At 42.7% G+C, this 22,544-nt stretch overlaps 1 protein-coding gene across 1 annotated transcript in view; it reads right to left on the bottom strand.

Annotated features, from left to right (window-relative positions):
- The window catches only part of ANXA3 (annexin A3), a 53,277-nt gene extending 31,092 nt beyond the window's left edge, over window positions 1–22,185 (bottom strand). The window contains exons 1-2 of the mRNA XM_040324259.1: window positions 22,058–22,185; window positions 15,481–15,512 (exon numbers count right to left, since the gene is read on the bottom strand). Coding sequence (XP_040180193.1) covers window positions 15,481–15,495 — 15 coding nt within the window. The 5' untranslated portion in view covers window positions 15,496–15,512; window positions 22,058–22,185. The remainder of the gene's footprint in view (window positions 1–15,480; window positions 15,513–22,057) is intronic.
- Window positions 22,186–22,544: the final 359 nt, after the last annotated feature.

The raw sequence follows: 22,544 nt of genomic DNA, 5'->3' as shown, positions 1-22,544 counted from the left end.
GAGGTCATTTTGTAGGGCTCTGGCAGTGCTCACCCTGTTCCTCCTTGCACAAAAGGAGCAGATACCGGTCCTGCTGATGGGTTAAGGACCTTCTACGGCTCTGTCCAGCTCTCCTAGAGTAACTGCCCGTCTCCTGGAATCTCCTGGAATCTCCTCCTCCAGACTGTGCTGGGAAACATGGCAAACCTTCTGGCAATGACACATATTGATGTGCCAACCTGGAGGCTTTGGACTGCCTGTGCAACCTTTATAGGGTCCAAGTATCACCTTGTGCTACCAGTAGTGACACCGACCCTAGCAAAATGCAAAACCAGTAAGAAACAGTCAGAAAAGATGAGTAGGGGAAAAAAATTTCAGACACCTCCACCTGAAAAAACATTCATGTTTTGAAGGTTGTCTCATTGTTGCCCATCTAGTGCACCTGTTAATCAGTTTTAGCTGCTTTGCTGTTAATTGAAATTAACAACCCCCTCTGTATACACCTCTCCCCCTCTGCTACTTAACTGACCAGATCAATATCCCAGGAGTTCTGATTCAAAAGTGTTCCTTTTTTTGAGCGGTGTATATACAGTGCTGTAAAAAAGTATTTGCCCCCGTCCTGATTTATTTATTTGCATATATGTCACAATAAAAATGATACAGATTAAATACATTTTAATAATACACATACTGCAGCTGCTGACTTTTAATATTAGGACACTTACCTGTCCAGGAGTCCAGCGATGTCGGCATTGCAGCTGATATTTCCATCTGCTGGTCGTAAGAACCCAGAACAAAGAAGTGTAGGCCTCATTTGGCTCAGTGAATGGCAGTGTTCATGATTAAACAATAAGAGAGACTGGACAAAAATGGCATCCTTGGGAGAGTTCCAAAATGAAAGCCACTGCTGACTAAAAAGAACTCAAAGGTTTGTCTCGCATTTGCCAAAAAACATCTTGATTATCCCCAAAACTTTTTGTAAAATATTCTGTGGACCGGTGAGACAAAAGTTTAACTTCTGGTGTTACACTAAGCATTTCATAAAACAGTCAAATATTGTGGTGGTAGTTTGATGGTCTGGGGCTGCTTTGCAGCTTCAGGTCCTGGATGACTTCCCATAATTGATGGAACCATGAAAGCCATTAGTTTCTGACCTGACCTCAAAGTCAAAGCCTGGACTTAAAATTTGCTTGAGATGCTGTGGCATGACCTTACAAACGCTGTTCATGCTTTAAAAAAACCCTCCATAGTGGCTAAATTAAAGCAATTCTGCAAAAAAGAGTAGGCCAAAATTTCCCCATAGCAATGTGAAAACAAAAAAAGGGGAAAAACCCATTGGCAGTTATTGCAAGAGCTAGATTGCAGTTGTTGCTGTGAAGGGTGGCCCAGTAAATTATTAGGTTTAGGGGGCAATTACTTCTTCATATAGGGCCAGAAAGGTTTGGACAGCTTTTTCCCCTTAATAAATGAAAACATAACATAAAAACTGAATTTTGCCCTTTCTTGGGTTATTTAGGTGTAATATTAAAATGAGTTTGATGATCAGAATCATTTAAGTGTGACAAATATGGAAAAAAAAAAAAAAAAAAAAAAAAAAAAAAAGTAAAAAGTTCAGAAAGGAGGCAAATACTTTTTCACAGCATTATATCCAGCTGAAATAGTTTTTAATTTTTGAATATACTGAGGAAGAGTTTGAACCACGGTCAGGTTTTTCTGCTATGTTAGAAAAATTTCCCCTCACTTTCTGTACTGTAAAAAAAAAAAAAAACAACAACAACAGACAGACAGAATTTTATTGAATTTTTATTTTTTGCAAAGGGTACAGGAAGGCTAAACCCCCATGTTTCCCTATTGAAGGTTTTCCTTACTTCCTGTCTTGTAAGGCTCGGTATGCGTTTTTTGGTGCTTTTTTCAGAAGGCACTACAGTTCATTTAACATGGTTTCCTATGGGACACGTTCCCATCTGTGCTTTTTTCATCCAATGCAAAAAAAACTTCAAATTCCTATAGAATCGCATGTGCAAAAATGCAAAACGCACCGCAAAGAGCACTGTAGAAACAATTAAAAGCAAACTGCATAGGTGTGAACCAACCCAAAGATGGTTGTCAGCAGGACAGAAAAGGAGGGTAAATCTCTCCACCAGAGCCCTGGAAAAAAGTAAAAACCTGCCAGTAGTTACTCCACGTGACCCCAAACTAGAAAAAAAAGGTATTGGCTTAGCATACACTTTAACGTATGGTTATTTCGGCACTTTTTCTAATGCTTTTAAGCAGCATGGTTTTATCTAGGATTCCCCTTTAATGTCTGAGTCACTTAAGATCATATTGGCTTAGTATCCACCCATCACAAATGTTTCTGTGCCAGTGTTAATTACTGCCACAATAAAAAGCTGCCTTACCACAAAGCAGTTGAGCATGATAAACACAGTTCTTCTAATAGCCACATTTTTTCTCCTACACAGTCTCAACTAATTCTGGATTTAAATAAATGATTTACTGTAGGCTGCAACAAAGCTTGTGCACATCCTCTGTATCAGGAAGTTCTGATAATAGCTTTCACAAAAGATTTAACATTCAGTCACATTCCATGTTTTCCCCCCACCACCTCATTACATTGTGCATTGCAATGAGCTATTGTCATGTTCTCTAGGGTTTGGGCCAGAATACTGGCTGGATTACAGATCACAGACTTTGTAACATCATTTTTTTTAATAAGGACCTTATACTATAATTAGCTTAGTACAACTGGTACCACAAACTTATTTTCTTAGTTTTGATAGTGCAGGGAGAGTTAGAACGATTACAGAGATAAGCCTTATTTATCACATAAAGAAATATCCTCTGAGAATGTCCCTTGCATAGACGAAATACGTAAGGGGGGGGGGCACAGCCTATGACGTCATCACAAACGCTGGTGTAGCGCAGCATTATGCCTGTGAGCTTTTGTTATCCTGAGATGCTTGTCAGTATATTTGCATTAAATAAATTGGCGTTTTTAGCAATATTACTTTACGGCCCTCTGTATTTTCCATTGAACCTTACTGCGTAGAATTACGCTTTCTGGACAGCCAGCAGAGGACCTGGTAAGCGTGGAGGTTGTTACCATACCCTGGTGTAATTTGTATCTGGTGTATCCTGCTCTTGTGAACTCTTAATCTGGAGATCTTGGTTATTTGGAAAGGGAATTCATACACCCATGTCTGAGGTGCTTAGGACAAAAAAAAAAAAAAAACAAACACACACACAAACACACAAACTGTGGCATTTCATTTTCACACAAGATTCGACACTGGCCACCTAGTGGAGCCCTGAAATATTCTTTTGGGAATGGACTTTAATTTTCACACAAGATTTTTTTTTATATTGGCACCCTGTATATCGTTTTTTCAACTCAAGGGGCCCTAAGAGCCCATTTACACAGGGGAAACATGACTTCTAGCGACTTTGGGAGGCAACTTGGACACGACTTAAGTATAAATCATCAGGCAACTTACAAGGCAACGTCAAGTTGCCTCCAGGACAGTACAAGGCAACTTGAAGTCGCCTCCAGGACAGGAGGCTTTCCAGTGGCCAATCAAACAACAATCAGCACTGTGGGAGGGAGGGGTTTGCCTGAGAAATGTATGTTATCTTCCTGTATTGTTGCTTCAGTTAAGACAGTGATCCGACTTCTGAGGCAACTTCCATTGAAATAAATGGGTACAAGTTGCCTAGAAGTCAGATTAAAGTAGTACATGAACCTTTTCTAAAGTCGGAGCGACTTCAGTAGTGTACATTAAGACGGCTCCCATTCATTTTCTCGACCGCGCGACTTGAAGTCAGATTCCAGGTCGCCCCAGTGTGAACCGGCTCTTACAGGTCATGTTTTCAGGATTTCCATCAGATGAACCGGCTGTGGTAATTACTAAGGCAGTGAAACTAATTGAATCATCTGTGCAAAATAATGAAAAATCAAAAAACCTGACCTGTTGGGGCGCCTTGAGGACTGGAGTTGAGACACACTGCTGTATATCCCTTTGGGGAGAGGACTTTCATTTCCATTATATCATTGTTTGATTTATATTAAATATGCCTTGATTTTTCCACTTTATTGGTGGCTTTAGTTATTGATGCCGATATTGTTTGTATCGCTTTGTTTGCTTTCATTTGATTTTTATGGTCAGAGATTTTGCGCACTTTGTTTATCATTTTGGTTTTAGGGAACATAGTGTGCAGCATTACCCTCTAGCATCAAGCGCATAATTATTTGGTGATTTATTAATATTGAAAAAATGTTTGAGATGAGTTCCAGCTAAAAAAAAAAAAACTATTCACTTATTATTGGTGTAGAGTGGTTGCTTTGGATTGCAGCATTTAACACTGCCCGTGCATTTTTAAATAGCCCTGTAGAGGATTGGAAGTACAGGGACTGTGTATTTGAATAGTAACATGAATATTGGTTGCTAGAAACTGGAAAAACAAGCTCTACCGCAATATATGTACAGCTGCACATTCATACCATAAAAAGCCTAGCATTTTACAACTATTTAACTCTCCATGGTTGTCACTTTAATAGCAACAATGTTATTGATAAAATAATTCAGATCTGCCTTATAAACCACACTATGAAGGCAAGAGCCAAAATAAGGATAGGAAGAGATGTACATCCGGGAATGTGGCTGCTTTATTACACACAAACATTTCATGTGGATCTCAAGGTCATTTATAGCACACATTACTACTAGTAAAATTTACAAAATAAAGCTGCATCTGCAGCTGTACCACATTTGAAGTTTACATAAAACCAATCACTAAAATATCAGCTTTAACATGGTAAAAATGTGTGCCTGTTCCAGAACAGGAAAAATTGGGGCTAAAGCGAGTGCCTTAACGTGCACTATTTGCAGAAGGGCAGTGCAAAGGGTATGACAGCATGTACATGAAAGTAATGTGAAGGCAATTACAGTGGGCAGTGAGGAAAAGGAGTATGGAAGGCATGACAGCTGGACATGCAGGGGGTGGAACCATGCAGGGGGTGGAACAGTGGGCAATCTACACAGGAGAGGAGTGTGGAGGGTATGACAACGGACAGTATGTGCAGGAGAAGAATGCTGATGTCGTGCAGGAAAAAAAGAGTGTGCAGTGTATGACAGCAGGCAGCATGTGCAATAGAGGTGTGCAGAGCATATTATGAGTATTAAAAGGATGGAAATCTGTGCAGGAGTGGAGTGTTGAGGGCAGCGTGTGCAGGAGAGGAGTGCTGCGAGTATGACAGCGCATAGAATATGCAGTAAAGGAGCCCATAGGGTATGACAGGAGGCAGTATGTGTGAATTGTAGAATAGTTTGAAAAATAGGACAGTGGGCAGAATAAAGGAGGAGACTGTACTTCTCCTGGGGAATCACATGAGTGCACTCACAGTTCGTTCTGCACTCCTGTGACCAGTTTGCAGCTTTAGCCCACCTGTAGGCCATCACTGAGCCAGTCCAGGCTCAAGAAAGATCCTGACTTTACAATTGGGATCCACCCAGATGCCTAAACCGAGAACGGGCTCAGCCTCTCAGCGAGCCGGTGAGCAAACTGTTCCTGCCCTTTCCACAGCCCAGTGCTCCAGTGAGCGCTTGATGGGCAGAGCAGAGAGCTGACAGTCACCAGCTCTCTGCTCAGTGAGGACTAAGGCCCCGTTTACACCTGAGCATAGAGTTTTCAGGCAGAAAGTCGTGCAATTTTACCACGATTTTGTACAAGTCAAAAAAGGTCACCAAATGTAAAATATATAAATCTGCCTAAAAAAAAAAAAAAAAAGTCCCAGAACTTGTTTGACCTTCAGGCGTTATGGAGTGGAGATGTGAACCATCTCCATAGAGAATAATTGATTTTTTTCCCCCCCTCCAGCGTTTTGTAACTTCATGCTTCAAGCTACAAAACGCTCAGGTGTGAATGGGGTCTAAGAACTGAGCCATCAGTGGTCTTTGCTTAGTTCACAGTCTTAGAAGCAGCATTGGGCCAATGCTGCATCCCCCTAGGTGAGTAAAGGTTTATTTTTTTGTAGACCCATTATTTTATTCTTTTGACTCCCTCATGGTGGTTACTTATCTTTCCAGAATTAGCAACAGGTAAATGACAGGTGCAGATAAATGTGAAGGCCCTACATCCCATTAGGAAGTGAAAAACTCTGTCCCTGGGTTGTCAGCTTAATACAGGCTTCTACCGACATCAATTGTCCAGCATGGGCCACTGCTGTCACCATCGGGAAACTCGTCCTGAGAAATGCCATGCAAGCATCCCTGCAGTGTATGAATGCAGATAGGACTTGACTACAAAAAGGCTGGGGGGGGGGGGGGAATCAGCACTGGACACAACTGAACAATAAGGTTCAAACTGTTCTGGTCTCCAATTATAGCATGGTAAACTGAATTTAATAATGAGCTAATGTCAGCATCAGACAAAAGATACATTTTTCACCAGAGGCCAAAAACTTTATGGAATAATTATTTTATACTGAACTCTGCATCCACGAACAAAAAAAGCATAATAGCTTCTTCTATCCTACTAAATGTGACATTTTTGTACAGCTACATTGTCTAGCCTCCAGTTTTAAAAATGATGTGTCTACACATCTCTACTCTCCTGACAGGATGATATGTTCTGTACACAGCTTGACTAAGCAATATTTCAACACTTCACTTATTTGTGCACAGATCATCAATCCATCTAGGTTTAAAAGCAAACTTTATTTGGCAAACATTTTTGATCTAGATGCAATGGGCCTTTATTTAGACAAAAATAAACTCTTACAAGTTATCCATTATACTTAGAACTAGGGTTGTCCCGATACCAGTTTAAGACCGAGTACAAGTACCGATACTTTTTTTTTTTTAATGTCATTTTATTTTTATTTTACAATTTTAATTTTTCACAATTTTTAGTTTTTTATACAATGCTTTCTTAAGGGGGGTGGGGGGTGGATGTGTCAGTGTGATTTTTATTTTAATATGTATTCATTTTTACAATTAATTATTTTTATTATTTGCTATTTTTTCCCTCTTTCTTAGCCCTGTTGGGGGGCTTTGATGAGATATCAGGGGTCTTAACAGACCTCTGACATCTCCCCTTTGAGACAGAGAAAGGGACTAGGGACACAGATTCCCCAGTCCCTTTCTCAGCTGCACTGGAAATGAATGTACAGGAGACAGAGGCTCCTATCCAGGGCCGGCCCTACCATGGGACCCGATGGTACCATTGTACCAGGCAGCACTTTCAGGGGGGCAGCAAATTTCCTGCCTGCACGCCATTCCCATTCCGCCAGCTCCACTCCACTGTGGGGCTAATTGCCGCTCGACAGCTCCTCCCGTTCCGCTCTCCGCTCCACTGTGGGGTTAATTACACGAATAGAGCCATAACGGGTCCTTTTTATACTCCTATATACATGTATAGAGCCATGATAGGTCCACTTTAGTTCTCACGATATAAAATAATGGATGTGGGGGTATTTTGGTGGGCGTAATTCTTTAGGGGGGGGGGGCAGCATCTCATTTTTGGTACCAGGCAGCACAATGTCTTGGGCCGGCACTGCTCCTATACATTCATAAACTGAAGCATTGTAAACACAGTTTACTATGCTCAGTTATATGAATGGACAGAGTCAGTGATCACTGACTGTTCATTCAGAAAAGGTAGGAGCTGGGTTTAGCGGCTCCTACCGCCGCTCTCCATCCTGACAGAGGGGGCGGAGGAGGACAAAAGGGGGACACAGAGCACGGAGAGGGGACAGGGAACATGGAGGGGGGAGAGCAGAACGGAGGACAGCTGCGGCACGGCACGGAGGGGGGAGAACAGAACGGAGGACAGCAGCAGCACGGCATGGAGGGGGAGAACAGAATGGCAGCGGCACAGAGGGGGGGGGACACAGGAGCATGGAGGAAGAGAGCAGAACGGATGGGGGAACTGGAGATGGATACAGGGAAAGTCAGGTATCGGGTAAAGTATCGGAGCATTTTCCTCGAGTACAAGTACTCGGGGAAATGCTTGGTATCGGTCCCGATACCGATACTAGTATCGGTATCGGGACAACCCTACTTAGAACTGTTTCTGCATTATAAGACCTCATGAACACTGGATGTTTTTGGCTTCAGACGTTTTTTTCTACAGTCAAACTCTCCAGCATGTTATCCTGTGTGTCCATGCACACATATGCTGTGATCACCGGTTTTAGGCTGGGTCGTTTTTGCTGTAAAATAAACCCAAATCTAGTGGATTACGAGAGGCGTTTTTCAGTGGTACAAAAACACTGACATAAAAAAACCCAGATAAACGCTCAAAAATTAAACTCAGTGTTTTTTAAAGTTTTTGATCCATTGTGTGTGTTTGTAAAAAAAAAAAAAAACACACACACACACACACACACACACACACACAATAAAAACCCCAACACAACAACACACTTAAAAACGCCAATTGAAAAAAAAAAACTCATTGCAAAGCTACTTGTGTTTTTATAATTGGGACACAACAATCTACTGGAAATTAACAATGAAAGTAAAAAGGTATATCACTTGGAAGAGACACTGGCGTCCCCCTTCATACAGACGCATACAGCTGTATACTATAACCATTCATGTGTACAGTGCATCTGGAAAGTATTCACAGTGCTTCACTTTTTTCACATTTTGTTATATTACAGCCCTATTCCAAAATTGATTAAATTCATTATTTTCCTCAAAATTCTACAAACAATACCCCATAATGACAAAGTGAAAGATGTTTGAAAATGTATAAAATTGTGATGGATAAGGTAAACTGCCTATTTTCTATATTTTTCTTTGTATATATAAACTGCTTTTATATATTCCTGACTCAAAATGGCCCCTAGTAGCACCCCTCCCATCAAGTCAAGAACGTAGCTAAAACATTGCGCCTTTGACCAGGACTACGTCCGACTTGGGGGACGCCCAGATCCTGGAGGAAGTTCACCTTACATGGAAACAGCCAATAATAAATTACTAAAACCTAGATAACATTGTGCTAATGATACATTTGCTCACCGCCTTAGTAGCTTATCTACAAAACCCACATGTATCCAGGACTAATAAAGAGAGTATCATCAATCTGAGGACAGTCTCAGGTTGATATTTTCTTGTGCATGCACCAAGTTGTTATATCCTCGGTGTTGTCTCTCTGGAGGCGTGGTTTATGGTCCGTCAGTATGGTGAATTCCCTACCATACAGGTAAAGATGAAACTTCTTAATTGCCCATATTAGCGCAAGAGCCTCTTTGTCAATGTGTGAGTAATTGCTTTCTGCTTTTGTCAAAGACCTGGAGGCAAATGCCACTGGTTTTTCTGACCCATCTGGTAAGATGTGGGATAGTACCGCCCCCAGACCATAGGGTGAGGCATCACAAGCCAACGTGAGAGGCTTCTGTAGGTCATAGTGCACGAGCATACGTGACGCCAACAGCTTCCGCTTAGAAACTTCAAAAGCACGTTGGCATGCAGCCGACCAGTCCCATCTGGAGTGTTTCTCCAAAAGCTTGTTCAACGGAAACAAGGTGTGTGCCAGATCTGGCAGGAATTTGTGGTAATAGTTCAGCAAGCCAAGGTATGATCGCAGCTGCTGGATGTTGGTTGGGGCTGGAGCTTTGACTAAAGCATCAACCTTGGCTTCTGTGGTGTGTATACCTTCTGCATCCACAAGGTGGCCACAAAACTCCAATTTAGGCACCATGAATTGGCATTTTGCCAAGTTCACTTTCAGACCCTGTTCTTGGAGTCTCGCCAACACAAGCTCCACATTCTGCTTGTGTTCCTGGTCGGTCCGTCCTGTAATGAGCATGTCATCTAGCAGGCACTGAGTGAAAGGAATGTCCGCCAAAATCTCATCCATTTTTCGTTGCCAAATGGCTGGGGCAGAGGCTACCCCAAACACCATCCGATTATATTCATACAGTCCCTTGTGGGTGTTGATGGTCAGAAACTTGCGGGAAGAAGGATGGACCTCAAATTGTAAATATGCTTGTTTGAGATCAAGCTTGGTGAACTTTTGACCCCCTGCAAGAGAGGCAAAAATGTCATCTACTCTGGGTAGGGGATACTGGTCTATTTCCAGTTGAGAGTTCAGTGCCATGCGGAAATCGCGCCACAAATGCGCAAGTCCCCATTCGCTTTCTTTACCGGTACAACTGGTGATGCCCACTCGCTGTGCTCTACCTTTGAGATGACACCTTGTTCCTCCAGCCGACTTGGTTCTGCTTCCACACCTGCTCGGAGTGCGAAAGGTACTGTCCGAGCTTTGAAGAACTTAGGCCGAGCGTTGGGTTTCAGCTTGAGTCTCACACAGTCATGCTTTATTTTTCCCAACTGGTCATCAAAAATCTTTGGGAACCGCTGCTTCAGGGACACCACCCATCCCTCATTATCACCTAGTGGAATGGTAACGGTGTTACAGGGACTTATGGCGATGTCTGGCATACCAAAGTGAGCAATCCAGTCTCTCCCAAAGAGAGGGGGTCCCCCATTTTCTAGGATATATAATGGCAGTCTCTTTGTCTGACCCTTGTACAATACCTGTACTTTTGCGTAACCCAGTGGGTGGAGTATCTGCTTTGAGTATGTCTGCAGTTTGATTGGTGTTGGGTGGACAGTTTTTAGGGTCTGAAGTTGTCTCCATTGTTTCTGGGTGATAACTGAAACTGCTACTCCTGTGTCTACATCCATCTTGAGTCTCTTTCCCTCAACGGTTACATCTACAGTCATTGCGGAGGGTGCTGAATGCATATGATGTATGTCTAACCTGTGGAGCACTTCCTCATCCTCTGACTCAGATGATGATGTATATCTTCCCACCATATATGTCTTTGTCTTGGGGTTCAGAGGTTGTTTATCTCGCCCCTTCCTGCTGCGGCAAACTCGTTTCAGATGGCCGGTCCTACTGCAATTATGACAGGTCTGATCCTTAAACCGGCAGACTTAGTGGTCATGGTCTGTATTCCCACAACGGTAGCAAGCCGACTCCCGGCTTGGTGGGGGTCTGTATTTCCAGTTTGCAGCAGTTGGCTTGACTGCTGTTCTGAAAACTTCCTGCTTCACCTCTTCCCTTCTGCCCTGGGGGTTCAATTCCTCTATCTTTCACAGCCATTTCCATCACTGAAGCTATCTCAATTGCCTTTGTAAGGGTAAGGTCTTTCTCTAATAACAGTCTCTTTTGGGTCGACTCAGAATTCAGTCCCATGACAAACTTATCTCTCAGTGCAGTAGGTAGGTAGTCCCCAAAAGAACAGGTAGAGGCTAGTCTGCGAAGGGTGAGCACATAAACTTTAATCTCTTCACCTGTCTGCTGCTGCCTCTGATAGAAGCGAAATCGTTCTGCAATTTCTAATGGTTTAGGCTGGAAGTGATCCTCTAGCAGTGTCAGCAGCTCTGCCAATGTCTTAGCTGCTGGTTTTACAGGGGAAAGCAGATCCCTTAGAGTGTCATATGTTTTGGCCCCAACCACTGTCAGAAACACTGCTACTTGCCTGTTGTCTGTGATGGCATTTGCACTGAAATACTGTTCCAGTCTCTCAACCCAGGAACTCCAGGATGTCTGTTCTCCATCAAACTCACTTAATGTCCCGATTAATGACATTTTCCTGCTGGGATCTGTGATTGCTTTTATCCAGGTGACAATCCACAATGTCTTTGTCTCTCTCTCAGACTGATAGACACTTTGTAAATCCCATCCTCGTCGCCACCGTTATATCCTCGGTGTTGTGAGGGACACAAGACTCTGGTCTGGAGCAATGGATGTTTATTCAGTACAGGCTGTACACTGCAACATGCATTTCAGGACAGTACAGGTTATCTGCTTCCTACATGTGCTCTCTCCAAGATGGCTACTATACCCCTTGACCCTTGTCATCACTGCTGGGTGGAGCCAGCCTTAAAGTGCCAGTACATGTGGAACCCTTCAGGTATAACATAAGTCCTATAGGTTTAATCAGGACGGGGGCAGATACTCAGACGATTGGTCTGTTCCAAAACAAAAGCACATGTACATACAGTGCCTTGAAAAAGTATTCATACCACTTGAGATTTTCCACATTTTGTCATATTGCAACCAAAAACTTAGATATATTTTATTGGGATGTTATGTGATAGACCAACACAAAAGTGGTACATAATTGTGAAGTGGAAATAAAATTATTTTCAATTTTTTTTACAAATATGTTAAAATCATGGCGTGCATTTGTATTCAGCCCCCTTACTCTGATAGCCCTAACTAAAAATCTTTTGGAACAAATTGCTTTCAGAAGTCACCTAATTAGTAAATCGAGTCCACCTGTGTGTAATTTATTCTCAGTATTAGGCTGGGTTCACACTACTACACTACTTTCATCCTACTTTGCTCTGCTACATTGGTCCTACATTGGTCCTACATCCATCCTACTTTCATGAACAGGATACTACTTTGGTCCAACTTCAATGATATTCAATGGGCCTGAAGTAGGATCAATGTAGGACCAAAAGTAGTACAGGGAGCATTTTCAAAGTCGGACCGACTTGTGTAGGACGCTACAAGACGCTCTCATAGGGAAACATTGAACACAGAGCAAAGTAGGATGAAAGTAGTGTAGTAGTGTGAACCCACACTCTTCCTAGATCGGGCTGCCCGGCCAAACTGAGCGATCGAGGGAGAAGGGCCTTAGTCAGGGAGGTAACCAAGAACCCTATGGTCACTCTGACAGAGCTCTAGCATTTCTTTGTAAACAGAGGAAAACCTTCCAGAAGAACAACCATCTCTGCAGAACTCCACCAATCAGGCCTCTATGGTAGAGTGGCCAGACAGAAGCCACTCCCCTGTAAAAGGCACACAACAGCCCACCTGGAGTTTGCCAAAAGGCACCTGAAGGACTCTGACCATGGGAAACAAAATTCTCTGGTCTGATAAAACAAAGATTGAACTCTTTGTCCTGAATGGAAAGCATCATGTCAAGAGGAAATACTATAATTAAGCATAATGGTTACAGAATCATGCTGTGGGGATGTTTTTCAGTGGCAGGAACTGGGGGCCTGCTCCACAAAAAACGGCCGTAACTTAACTTTTGGCATTTAAGCTACACCGCCGCAAAATCTCTACCTAAGTGCCCGATCCACAAAGCACTAGAAATTTTGAGCGGTGTAACTTAAATCCATCCGGCGCAAGGCGTTCCTAATCTAATGGGGCAAGTCCCATTTAAATTAGGCGCGCTCCCGCGCCGGACGTACTACGCATGCTCCCGACGTGCATTGCGCAAAATGACGTTACGCCGAGTTTTGTGAATCGCGCCGGGTAAAAAAAAAATAAAAAAAAATAAAGAGATGCGGCGGGGAAAAAAAAAAATGTTTTAAAAAATTTACAGCGTCGCAGGAAAGAAGGGTCTACTTTTACATGGTGTACTAACTTTACACTTTGTAAAAGCAGCCCTAATTTTGCGACGGCAAACTAATACTTACGGAGAAAAACGAAGCTTAAAAGCTTCGTGGATCTCCGTAAGTGCTAATTTGCATACCCGTCGCTGGATTTCAACGAAAAATGCCCCCAGCGGCGGCTGCGGTACTGCAACCTAAGATCCAACAGTGTAAGTCACTTAAACATGTCGGATCTTCTGCCTATCTATGAGAAACTGATTCTGTGGATCAGTTCCATAGATAGAAACAGGGATACGACGGCATATCAGTAGATACGCCGCCGTATCCCTTTTGTGGATCAGGCCCTGGGAGACTAGTCAGGATCGAGGGAAAAGATAAATGCATCAATGCAGAGACAACTTTGATAAATACCTGCTCCAGAGCGCTCTGGGCCTCAGACTGGGGCAAATGTTCATCTGCCAACAGGACAACTACCCTAAGCACATAGCTCAGATTACAAAGGAGTGGCTACGAGACAACTGTCAGTCAGGGCCCAGACTTGAACACGATTGAACATCTCTGGGAGAGATCTGAAAATGGCTGTGCACCGGCACTCCCCATCCTAACTGATGGAGCTTGAGAGAGGTCCTGCAAGGAAGAATAATAGAAACTGCCCAAAAATAGGTGCGCAAAGCTTGTAGCATCATACTCAAAAAGACTTGAGGCTGTAATTGGTGCCAAAGGTTCAACAATGTATTATTTACATGTGATTTTCGTTTAAAAAAAATGTTTTATTTGCAAAGATTTTAAACAAACTTCTTTAACGTTGTCATTATGGGGTATGGTTTGTAGAATTTTGAGGAAAATAATGAAATGTTATCAATTTTGGAATAAGGCTGTAATATAACAAAATGTGGAAAAAGTAAAGCGCTGTGAATACTTTTCAGAGGCACTGTAAATAAGCGGGAGCAAATGGTTTTCACTGCTCTTTTTCTCCTTGAATCTTCAAATAAGATAATTACACCGTATTCCTCAACCCCAAGACTTAAAAGTTTAACTAAAGGCAGAACTTTTTTTAAGTTTTGGAAAAAATGAAGAGGGATTAGACAACGTCAGTTTGTTTTACTGTCTGTGCCCCCATAATGGAAATTTGCCCTCTCTATTTGTCCTGTTTACCTTCATCATCAAACGTGAAAGAAAACCCTAAGTTTGGGCTGTCCCAGGAAAAGTAATGGAGGAGAAATCTTCCAATGGGGAGACTAGTTCTGGTAACCTGGGGGTCCCCAAGGAATGCTCTTAATTTGCAGGTATTTCCTCTCACTTTCTATTTGGATCAGGAAGTGAAGGTAAATCCCCCCCAATGGGGCACAGATGGCAAAAAAATGAATGGACAAGGTTGATAACCCTCCATTACTCTATCAAGGAAAAAAAAAAAGTTTTGCCTATAGTTCTACTTTAATGAGCATTTAACTCTTGCAGTGTGGGAAGGCCCCAGAGCAATTTTGTTTTTGGTGCCAGAACGTGGACCTAAAAATTCATGCAGGCATAGGTTTACTAGTTCTGTGATTCACACACATCTACCATATTGTATAGCCAGACATCGAACGCCCCAATTTCCTGGTGCAACCTAGCATCTTTCTGTGTCATGTTGAGACTTGAAGCTTGCAAAAGGGTAATGATTCTCTTCCTGCCCCAATGTGAATTACATGCTCACTATGCCATGTCTTCAGGCGCTACATGGTGCAGCAGGGGTTAAAAAAAGGTAGTTGTGTGCAGCCATTAAAGCGAACCTTATCTTTTGCCCTGTATTGGAAAAGCACATGTTCAAACCTATTTAGCATTCAGTGTTACAGTAATGAACTTTCAAGTAAAGAATTCTCCAGAAATGTTATTTTTTCATAGTACAGTAATGAATATGGTTGCATGTAGATTTACATTATTTTTGTGTTTTACGTACATGTTCATGAGTATAGAGCAATAACCACTTGCCAAACACCTACTATGGGAACATTTCAGGGTAGAACAAATTCTTTAGTGGGAAATCTAAGGCATGAAAATGTTGACAACATGGTTCACTGATGCATAAAATGAGGATGTGACTATATGCAGGTCTTTACCAATCAAGAGGCCAGACTAAGAATTAAACTGTACATACCCACACTGATGCCATTTCAAATTAAGATTAACCTGTTAAAAAAAAAAAAAAAACAACAACTTTACATTCATCAAGTCCAATATATTGCATACAGTGACAAAAATGTGATCAGTTACTTCTTTTCACATTCAACACAATACAACAGAAATAGGCCTCTAATGCAGAAGGGTTAAAAAAGACATTTGTACCATAATCACCAGGACTGCTTAGCCCAAAAGACTCCTTTCACCTGAGGCTGCTGCATTGTTCTACCCCAGGGGTGCCCAAACTTTTGAGGAGCGAGGGCCACTTTAGCAACCGGTCTCGGGCCACAATGAGTTTTAGCCAGTTCAGCAGGAACTGGCTTAGATTCGATCCGTGTGTGGGCAGGCTGAATGTACCTAGTTGATTAATTGATCTCCTTTGGTACAACCAGCCTGCCAGATTCACTTGCAAAAATCACTGTTCCTGCTGAACCGGCTAAAATTCAAACCGCCTATGGCCGGCCTAATTCCAATGACAAATTTGTTTGTAAAGACAAGGGGACTACAGTATGTGTATGTAGGTAACCAGAATGAAAGTAGATAAAGCAAGAAACACACTGCATGGCAAGCAATTGTTAAAAGCAGAAAGATAACTTTTTATTCTAGCCACTTCAGCAATGGAAGGATTTACCCTCTTAAAAAGAGAAGTTAAGCAAAATCTTGTTTGGCTGTAATTCTATGGATCACAGAAGTGCAATTCGTTTTGAATCTCAGCACTCCAATGGGGGGCAGAGCAGAGAGCTGTGATTGATAGTCTGATAGGCTCTGAAAACCGAGCGATCGCCAGTGTTCGATTGCTTAGTTCTCAGTGTAGAGGCACTGGGGGACAGATGCTGCATCCACCTAGGCAAGTATGAATAGGGGGGAAAAAAAAAAATCTTTATTTCTCTTAATGACAAGGCCATTTATTGCAAATCAGCACTGCGTTATTTTAACCGACAATTGCGTGGTAATGCGATGCTGTACCCTCAAAAATAGAGCTTTCTTTTGGTGGTATTTGATCACCTCTGCGGTTTTTAATTTTGTGAGCTGTAAACAAAGGAGCAACAATAAAAAATCATTTTTTTTTTTACTTTCTGCTAAAACATATCCAATATATATATATATATATATATATATATATATATATATATATATATATATATATATATATATATATATATATATATATATATACACACACACACACACACACACATATATACATACACACATCAATTTAGGCCACGCGTATATTGGTTTGCTCAAATGTTATTGCGTCCACAAACTATGGGATAGCTTTAGGGACATAGGGCCAGATTCACGTAGAATCGCGGCGGCCTAACGTATCGTAGATACGTTACACCGCCGCAAGTTTTCATCGCAAGTGCCTGATTCACAAAGCACTTGCGATGAAAACTACGCCTGCGGCCCCCTGGCGCAAGGCGGGCCAATTCAAATGGGCGTGTGCCATTTAAATTAGGCGCGCTCCCGCGCCGGACCTACTGCGCATGCTCCGTTTCCTAACTCCCACCGAGCTTTGCGCGCCGTGACGTCATTTTTCGAACGGCGACGTGCGTAGCGTACTTCCGTATTCCCGGACGTGTTACGCAAACGACGTTAAATGTTACATTTCGACACGGGAACGACGGCCATACTTTAGACAGCAATACGTTTGCTGACTAAAGTTAGGGCACCTAAAACGACGACTAACTTTGCGACGGGAAACTAGACTAGCGGCGACGTAGCGAACACGAAAATTCGCCAGGGATCCGCCGTAACTCCTAATTTGCATACCCGACGCTGGTTTACGACGCAAACTCCCCCCAGCGGCGGCCGCGGTACTGCATCCTAAGATCCGACAGTGTAAAACTATTACACCTGTCGGATCTTAGGGATATCTATGCGTAACTGATTCTATTAATCAGTTGCATAGATAGAAACAGGGATACGACGGCGTATCAGGAGATACGCCGTCGTATCCCTTTTGTGAATCTGGCCCATTATTCTTTTTTTTTTTTTTCTAGCAATGGCGATTAGCAATTTTTTGCGGTATTGCGGCGGACAAATTGGATGCCAAGTTACACTTTTTGGGGACCAGTGACACCAATACAGTGACTATCAGTGCTAAAGAAAAAAATGCACTGACACTGTATAAATGATACTGGCAGGGAAGAGGTTAAACGTGTTACCTGTGTGTGCCAAATGTGTGGGGGATGCAGACATTAGACAAAGAGATCGGAGTCCCTGATTAGCAGTAATCACAGATCTCACGCTTCCTCTGTGACAGAATGACGGTCTGCCTTGTTTTCATAGGCAGACTGTCATTCTGTCATCTCCCCCCCCCCGAACGATCGTGGCCGCCAGACCTACTGATTGGCTACCGCTGTGTGTGTGTGTGTGTGTGTGTGTGTGTGTGTGTGTGTGTGTGTGTGTGTGTGTGTGTGTGTGTGTGTGTTCGGAAACTAAATCCAAAGATATATTTCTACATCTTCGAAAGGCCCATAAAAAAAACTAGGTATGTAAATCAAAGACAATAGGTACAGACAAATATTTCCCAGTTGGAATGTTTGATAAGGCAAATCTGTTTCCCAGTCTATAATTGGATGTAGGGTGGCTCAGCACCTTGGAAGTTGTGTCCGGAGGGCAGCATTTTATTATTACATATAGGAAAATGCCTGTAATCCTGCTTGGCTGTGTTTATATTACATTCAGGATGTGATGCAAGAAAGCTACCACTCCTAAACCTGATGAACACACCCTAAACCAATCATTCCCCAACACCAGAGTGTTATCGTCCAGGCTCAGGAATCTCCATCTTACTCAGACTTCAGATCAGAAGTTCAAAAAGACTTTGTTAAACATCTGTTTGAAAAAATCTTTAAAAAAAAAAAAAAAAATGATATGATTTACAGTTACATTAGATACACACAATTTCATGATTTTAAGTGGGCCTATTGTTACACTATGGTTCACACTTCAATTGGACAGTTGGGCATATGTTGGCATTACCAAATCACATTATTATTCTTCTTATTAATAAAAGTATCAATACGGCCATAAACAAACTTTTTCCCATCATAGGAACAGCGATAATTGCAGTCTGTACCCAAACATTTTTTACAGCTGGTTCACACCGGATGCAGTCTAGTGCGTTTTTTTTCCCCTTCGGAATCAAAAACATGCCCTTAAAAGGCAAAAAAAATAAAGTTTCTTCTAGATATTTGGGGTATTTTGACCCCAGGTATCTCAATAAAGAGAACCTGTCATGCCTATTACAAGGGATGTTTACATTCCTTCTGGGGCTGCAACCAATGATTATTTTCATAATCGATTAGTCGTAAAAAAAAACAAAAAAAAACAAAACATAATATGCCATTTTGTTGTTTATTTAAAATAATAATGAAAAAAGAAAACAGTGTTACATAGGTCATATACAGGTATCCTGTCATGATGGGGTTTATATTACAACCCCCCCCCAGGACCACCGATGATGGGGCACTATCTCCCCCCCCCCCCAGGAACAATGATGGGGCACTATCCCCCCCCCCCCCCAGGAACAACGATGATGGGGCACTATCCCCCCCCCCCCCAGGAACAACGATGATGGGGCACTATCCCCCCCCCCCCCCCCAGGAACAACGATGATGGGGCACTTGTCCTCACAGAAATCCCAAAAATCAATGTTTTGCCACGTTTTGTCACTGTATTCCTTATTGCAGCTTGGCGCTCACTGCTGCTTCTCTCCTCACTCTTACCTTGAGGCAGCAAAGTGGGCGGGGCTGAGAATACTCCGCTGATGTCAGCGAGGAGGAGAGAAATGGACGTGCCTTGTCACATGAGCGCCGCTATGAGAAAGCAGCTTGTACACAGGCGATTGTGTAACACTCGGACAGAGGCAAGACTGACAGGCAGGAAGGAGGGGGCGTGCGGATCAACGAATCAATAATGAAAATCGTTGACAACGATTAATCTTTTCAGCCCCAATTCATGTGAGGTATCACTGCGATTGTTGGAGTAAGAGCAATAATTCCAGCACTAGACATTCTCTGTAACTAAATTGGTAACCTGTGAAAACGATATCGACAGGTACCTGCTCCCACTTCTGTTCCGGTCGCCTTAGGCACAGGCACCTTAGTTCACCCCCCCCCCCTCACAAAGTCTTCTGGGACATATGAGAGGTCCCAGAAGGCTTCAGAACCAGGCAGAGCGCAGCTCAGGAAAATTCCTGAAACAACCACAATCTATTCCTTTGGTGGCCTCGTTGTCACCACCCGGCTGAGCAAAAAGTTGACTTGCCCATCGATTTTTGTTGAAGTATTTTGACAGCTGAGGGTGGATGTCAGAATACAACTGCTGGCACTGCGGAGTCATCCATCCAACGCTCTTTAGAATGAACCCAAAAGCGATAAGCTCTGATCATCTCTGCTGTCAGTCTCTTGCCTCCTTGACTGGAGAAGAAGCCAAGTATAGTCAGTGCTCGGGCAACTTCAACAGGTGACACCAGGGATCTAATTGTGAGAAGAATAAAGCTTAATAAAAAAAAATTGAGTCTTTCTAAATGTGGCCTGGGCTTGTATTCCATCCCAGTGGAAGCAGCCTATCTCAACAGCTAACCAAATCCAAAGGACATCAAACACTTGTAGAGCCTCATGGTCTCCTTATATCATACAGAGGAGAAATCATGTAACACCTGGTAGCCATGGTCTACCTTCTCTTCTCACTTCAGGTCAAGAGCTGAATACTTTATTAAGCACTTCCCTACCCGCCCATAGACATATGACGTCCACAAGAGGGATCTCTGCATCATTCGGGAGGTGGCACGCGTGCACAGCGGCCGCAATGTCTGTGGGGACCCGTGATTGCTGGTAATAGAGCAGGGACGGGGATCTGTGTGTGTAAACACACAGATCCACGTCCTGTCAGGTGAGAGGAGACCGATGGTGTGTTCCCAGTACATCGATCGGTCTCCTCCCCCTGTGAGTCCCCTCCCCCTACAGTAAGAATCACTACCTAGGTTACACATTTAACACCTTGATCGCCCCCTAGTGTTAACCCCTTCCCTGCCAGTCACATTTATACAGTAATCAGTGCATTTTTATAGCATTGATCGCTGTATAAATGTGGATGGCCCTAAAATAGTGTCAAAAGTGTGCGATATGTCCACCGCAATGTCACGAAAAAATAAAAATCGCTGCCATTACTAGTAAAAAAAAAAAAAAAAAAAAAGCCATTAATCTATCCACTATTTTGTAGGCACTATAACTTTTGCGCAAACCAATCAATACACGCTTATTGCAATTTTTTCAAACAAAAATATGTAGAAGAATACATATTGGCCTAATTTGAGGAAAAAGTTATATTAAAAAAAAATATATTAATAAAAATTGGGATATTTATTATAGCAAAAAAAAAAAAAATTTTTTTTTTTTTTTTCAAACTTATCACTCTTTCTGTTTATAGCGCAAAAAATAAGAACCGCAGAGGTGATCAAATAACACCAAAAGAAAGCTCTATTTGTGGAGTATATTACCAGTAGGTACAGTGTTGCACAACCGCGCAATTGTCGTTCAAAGTGCGGCAGTGCTGAAAACGAAAAATTGGCCTGGGCAGGAAGAGGGTGCAAATGCCCGGTATTGAAGTGGTTAAACCCAAAGGGAAATTGTTATGACAGACACACAAGATCACAACAATAGACTGAACAAGATGCAAAAACGCAACTAAATTACCAATAACAAACATAAACCTAATCTACAAATCAAACATCCAACAGGCAAACTACCAAATAATACATCCCTCTAATGTTGGTCGGTCACCCAAAACCCCTTGGCTCGTTATGACTGGCCACATCTTGGATACATTTTGACCCCTATCCAAGGGAACCTCGCATATTCTTTCACCGCGTTTAGGTGCCAGTGAAAATAAATGGCACCGAACAGGCATTTTGTGATTGCAGTGCAATTTGAGATCGCAGGCAGAAACGCAGCGATTCTGCCTGAGATTCCACAATGTGAAATATACAGCTAACACTGCACCCCGATTGGGAAAAGCATTGCCCAATCAGGGCGCAGAATGCACTGTGCAGCGCTCAATGCATTGCAGGGTGTTTCTCGGGGTGAACGCTGTGGATTCGGATGTTTGGTGAACAGGCAAATGCCCGTCCCAAATTACCTGCCCGTCCCTACTAGCAAGGTGTACCTAATAAAGTGGCCGGTGAGTGTAAATGGATTGGATAGATTAGGTAGGTCATCATATTATACGGTTTTGCTTGATTGTATTGTGTATGGTGACCCTTAGGAGAATGCCTACGGTTGCACAGACAAACTGTTGCATAGAAGAGATTAGGAGCTCACTTTTACAGATAAGCCATTTAATAAAGCAGTGCACTTGTCATACAAGGAGATGTAACCTAAACAGTCCTGATAATGAGCTCTATGGGGGAATGTAAAAGCTGCTGCTGAAGATGGGACAGGGAGACAGGAGAAACAAAGCTGCTCCCAATGTGACTAGGAGTATGTAATAGCAGACAGACCCAATACTACACACTTCCCTCACTCTCCATGTTCTATACTCACCGACTTGTGTACTCCAGTCACAGCAATGCTTCTCCCCTCCAGGCTCAGGCTGAGGAAAGTGAACAAGCCGCACCCTTCCCGGGCTCAGTCATAGGAGGGAGGATGGTGATGATGATGAAGAGGAGTAGAGGTCCAGTCAGCACTCCTCCTCCCGGCATGCACTGCGCCCTGCACGTCAGGAAGTCTCTTACCTCACACACGGGGCTCTCCTCACACACGGGGCTCTCCAGTCCTCACACACAATGCAGTAAGAGAGGACATGGCCAAGTCTCCTCATAGCTAGGTTACGCTCACACTAGATTTATTGAAAATGCAGGTGATATAAACAAACTTCAAGTGTAACTATAGTCTAAACTTAGTTTTGTTAGTTTTAAGTAGAGGAGTTTGGACCCCCTGTCAGGTTTTTATTGTTGTTGTGCCCCTGTTATGCCTGGTACACACTGCTAGTTTCTTTTTTTTCTTTGTGTACTGTTGGTGTGCTGAACAA

The sequence above is a fragment of the Rana temporaria genome, chromosome 1, assembly GCF_905171775.1.
Source record: "Rana temporaria chromosome 1, aRanTem1.1, whole genome shotgun sequence".
NCBI lineage: Eukaryota > Metazoa > Chordata > Amphibia > Anura > Ranidae > Rana > Rana temporaria.
This window is presented reverse-complemented; position numbering and strand designations above follow the sequence as displayed.